We start from the raw sequence: 4562 nt of genomic DNA, 5'->3' as shown, positions 1-4562 counted from the left end.
CCGCTCCCGCTCAGCCCCGTTGGGGGCGCGGTCCCTTTAAGACCCGGCCTTGGCCCCGCCCCCGGCGCCACGCGCGCGGCTCCTCCATGGAAACGTGTCACGGCTACGGAGCGCCGGCGTGGCCAAAAAGCGCGCAGAGGGCGGGGTCACGGGGCCGCAGCGCCCCCTGGCGGCGGGAGGACGCCGCTGTCCCAATCCCGGGTTTATTGCCCGATTCCGCCCCATTTCTGKGGCGTTCATTAGGGAAGGTTTGTTAATTGTTACGGTTTATTGAAGTGATGTGGACGGGCGGCGCCGTACGCAGAGAAAGCAGCCACAAACCCGCCCCACCCCAGGACAAGGCTCCTGTGCTCATCTCCAGCCTCACAAATAAATTRTTCAATAAATTAWTTGAAATAAAAGAGCTGAGGGGGGYTCACAAGGACCTGTTCACCCGAGGAGCAGGGGTGTTTCACACTCTCTGCTCTCTGGGGGTGTCAGGAATTCCCCAACCCTCCATGATGCACCATTCCCACACACTTCAAACCAAACCAGCAGCAAAGCTCTTAGGCTGGTTCAGCCGAATCCAATTTTTAATAGTTTAGACTATTAAATAAAATGTTTATTGCTGCTGGTATTTAGAGGTATCTTACAACAGATACACAGTCCAGTAGCACAATCCCGAAGCGCTGAGGTGGCCCCAGGGTGACACCCGGGGCACGAGGGGAGGATTTGGACTCAGCCTTAACATTTGGAGAGGGAAAAGGGCAAAGCCTGACCTGGAGAAGYGCTCTAACTGCAAAATCTGTGCTTTGTCCTTTGCTCTGCAGACAGGATTGCTGGGTGCTGCTCTGCTCAGAGCTTTYCTCAGCCTCTCCACGCCCTCCCTTCTCTAAGGCAAATGGTGATGTGCTCAAGGTCCAACAGAATACAATATTATATAACATTCTTTCGTGTCTTCATAATTCTGGTGGATTTTGAGTTTCTTCTCAAATGCTGAGCTGGGAAGGAGCTCGRGAGATCAGAGAGGAACCCCAGCCAGTGCCAGATCCTCAGCTTCTTCTTGTTCCAAGGAGAAATCCCACTCAGTGTCACAGCCTGCAGGATGCCTGAGACACCTTGGAATTGGTTCTTCTGTTCAGAGCGTTGCAAATGAAGGTGCCTGTGTCCATCAGCTTCTGGAGATCCACCCCCTGCATGGGAAAAGCACAGGAAACGCCTTGAGGGGCATTTCCCACCATCCCAGGCTGCTCCAAGCCCTGTCCTTGGACATTTCCAGGGATCCTGGGGCAGCCACAGCTGCTCTGGGCATGCTGTGCCAGGGCCTCCCCACCCTCCCAGGGATTATTTTATTTTTTTTCCCAATATCCCATCTAACAGTGCTCTCTGGAATGGGAAGCCATTCCTTTTTGTAAAGTCTCTCCCCCAGGCAGCTCCCACTCACCGTGTGGATGCCCAGCCCGTTGAGCATGTACACCAAATCCTCCGTGGCCACGTTCCCCGAGGCTCCCTGGGCATAGGGACASCCTCCAAGGCCGGCGACAGAAGCGTCCACCACGCTCACCCCCATCTGCAAACAGAGCCAGAGTCAGGGGCTGCTCTGCAAGGACTGAATCTGCAATTCCCCGAAAAAAACCCGAGGGAAGATGCTTCATTTGTGTGCCTGCCCCATCCCTGGAAGGGTCCCAGGCCAGGCTGGGCAGGGCTTGGATCAGCCTGGGATAGTGGGAGATGTCCCTGCTTTAAAGCTGAGCTTTAAGGTCCTTCCAACCCAAGCATTCTGTGAGTCTGTGATGCAGAGCAGGAATCCTACCTGCAGAGCCAGCAGGATGTTGGCCAGAGCCTGGCCATAGGTGTCRTGGCAGTGCACAGCCAGAGCCCCCACGGGCACCTCCTTCATGACCGCTGTCAGCATCTCCCTCATGCTGCCCGGGGTGCCCACGCCGATGGTGTCCCCCAGGGAGATCTCGTAGCAGCCCATGGAGTACATCTTCTTGGAGACCTGGGCAAAGCCAGCATGGCATGAGGGGGACATCCTTCCCTTCCCTTCCCTTCCCTTCCCTTCCCTTCCCTTCCCTTCCCTTCCCTTCCCTTCCCTTCCCTTCCCTTCCCTTGAGCTGAATTCCTGCTGGACACTGAATTCCCACTCTTTTTTGGGGTTAAAAGCTCCCTGAACTCCTCTGTCCATTTTGGCTGGACTCAACACATCGTGTGCTGCTACATCCCCGGAGCAAACCCGCTCCCCATGGGATGGCATCAATTCCCAAGCCAGGATCTCCCCAGAAACGGCTGCTCTGAACCACTCCAGATCCTTTTCCATGTTTATTGCTGAATTATTATTTTATTCTTTTTATACATATATATATATATATATATATATACACGTATGTTTTTCTAAATGGACATTGGCAAACCTCAAGAGGGTGCCCAAAAGCCAAGGCAGGCCAACTGAAACGCTGGAATCTCAGCTGGATGCAAATCCATTGGTTATTTTTTGTGGGGTTTTTAAGGGATTTCATTAAAAGGAACAAGAACTTGAACCCAGGTGTTGTTCTCCAGGAACCACAGAGAACCTGGAATCTCCCCTTTGGTTAAATAGTCTGACACAGCCCCCAGAGCCCACTCCACACCCCCAAAAATGAGACAAAACCCTCTCAGGAATTCTGGTTGTGTTCATTATTGACTCACCTCTGCAACTTTAGCTGCAGAAATCTTCCCTTCATAGGGACATCCGAGGACACAGGAAACGTATCTGTGGTTAAAAAAAACCCACACATTTTTAGCTGGAAAAGAAGTGGGATTCTACTGGAAAAATCAATCAGGACTGGTGAATCTTCCATGTCTATGGGATGGGAGAATTAATTTTATATTCCAAAAGTCCAGTGGCTAAAGGCCACAGGATGGCAACAACTCCTTCTTTCATGGGTGTGAAAATCTTGCCAAGGTGAGCCCACAGGGCTGCTGGGTTTGGGATCTGTGCATTTCCATGTGGGATGTTTGCCAAGAAAATCAGGTCCAAAATGACTCTGGATCATTCCAGAATGAATGATTATGATATGGGTGAATTCCAAGAGGAATTCCTTACCCCCTGACAGGAATGYTGGCTGCCTTTGCTGCCTTCATGACCTCGTCAAACCTCTCCAGACTCTCCTCTATGGAACAGTTGATGTTTTTCTTGGTGAACATCTCAGATGCTGCCCCAAAGATCGACACCTCTTTGGCCCCTGCTGCCACCTGCAAATAAAAAATCCCAAATTGTAATCCCAGGACCATTGAGGGTGGAAAAGACCCCTGAGATSAGCGGGTCCAACCCTTAACTGTCCTTAAATCAAAGCCAGGTGATTTTTCTTGTGAGGGAAATGACAAACAGAGCCACAACTTCATGATTTCATGGCCAAGTGTTAACTCAAGGGTTTCAACAGCRTCTCTTGGTTGAGATTTCTCAAACCAGCCCCATAAAACACTTCCCTTTACAGAGTCTTTTCCAGTCCTAAATAAATCTGCCTTGCTTATTTAGACTTAAAGATCTYGGAGCTCTTTTCCAACCCCAATGACTCTATAATCTTCCACAATCTCCAACTACACTTCTCTCATGTAATAAAAACATTTTTCCCCCAAATAACCCAGTTCTTCCCTCAGTTCATTCTGCAGCAAAATCCACGCATTCAAGTTTGTCATGAAAAGATGAAGCAGCAAAGGATGAGGTGGGATTGAAAACACCACAATGTGGATATTGAGGTGTTCTCAGCCCTTACCGCTGCCTGGAATCCCTTCAGGTTTGGAGTCAGCACAGGGTAACTGATCCCAGGTAATTTATTAATCCCCTGCATGACCTCGGTGTGATCAGCCATCTGCAAAGCAAACCAGGAAACGGCTGTAAGGGTGACAACTGCCACTTCTGCCAGGCAGAAAAACATAATTACATTTTTTCTATAATGGGAGCAGAAATATTTAGAGATCAGAGCCTCTAAAAGCAAACAGATTGCACACTGTGAGGGGTCAGGGGTCACCCAGCCAGGCCAATGTACACAACAGCTCTGTGTGTGTGTGACCTGCTTGTCCCTTTGCTCTTTCCCAGGGTCCAAAGGGAAGCTCAGGGATATTACAACTCCTCTGCTGGCTCCTGCCCAGTAACAGGGATTTTGGAGCAAGCAGAACCATTGGATTTGAGAACTTTGAGAACACACCTCTGTAAATCCTGTCTGAACACTGACCTGAGGAACCCACTTGGGGGACACGAAGCTGGTGGCCTCTATCACCTGCAGCCCCGTYTCTGACAGCATGTTGATTAAACTGATCTTCACTGGCGTGGGTACAACATTCTAAGAAGAAGAAAATCAAAATTACCTAAAGTTATTATTGCCACAATGAACATTTCCATCACTGGGAAAAAAAATTAACATCAGAAAAGCAGCGTTTAAATTAAAATAAAGCCCCGTTAGTGGGCACAGAGAGACATTTGGGGGTTTGGTGGGAGAATCCTCCAACCGGGAGGGCAGGGAGCCCGGACCCGCCGGTACCTTCTCGTTCTGGAGCCCATCGCGGGGTCCCACCTCCACCACCTTCACTCGCTTCGGGTACGC

The 4562-nt window shown here is 50.3% G+C and overlaps 1 protein-coding gene across 1 annotated transcript in view; it reads right to left on the bottom strand.

The window, feature by feature from the left end:
- Positions 1 to 538: 538 nt before the first annotated feature.
- HMGCL (3-hydroxy-3-methylglutaryl-CoA lyase) overlaps positions 539 to 4562 on the bottom strand; it is a 4442-nt gene continuing 418 nt past the window's right edge. Inside the window, 8 exon segments of the mRNA XM_057383766.1 lie at positions 539 to 1172; positions 1424 to 1549; positions 1793 to 1981; positions 2668 to 2731; positions 3065 to 3213; positions 3735 to 3830; positions 4194 to 4301; positions 4500 to 4562. The exon segment at positions 4500 to 4562 is cut by the window's right edge and continues 1 nt beyond it. Coding sequence (XP_057239749.1) covers positions 1071 to 1172; positions 1424 to 1549; positions 1793 to 1981; positions 2668 to 2731; positions 3065 to 3213; positions 3735 to 3830; positions 4194 to 4301; positions 4500 to 4562 — 897 coding nt within the window. The 3' untranslated portion in view covers positions 539 to 1070.

This window comes from Malurus melanocephalus, unplaced genomic scaffold (assembly GCF_030028575.1).
Source record: "Malurus melanocephalus ecotype Western Australia unplaced genomic scaffold, MMel_1.1 scaffold_658, whole genome shotgun sequence".
Classification (NCBI taxonomy): Eukaryota; Metazoa; Chordata; class Aves; order Passeriformes; family Maluridae; genus Malurus; species Malurus melanocephalus.
The sequence above is the reverse complement of the archived record's forward strand: the minus strand, read 5'-3'. Positions and strand labels throughout refer to the sequence as shown.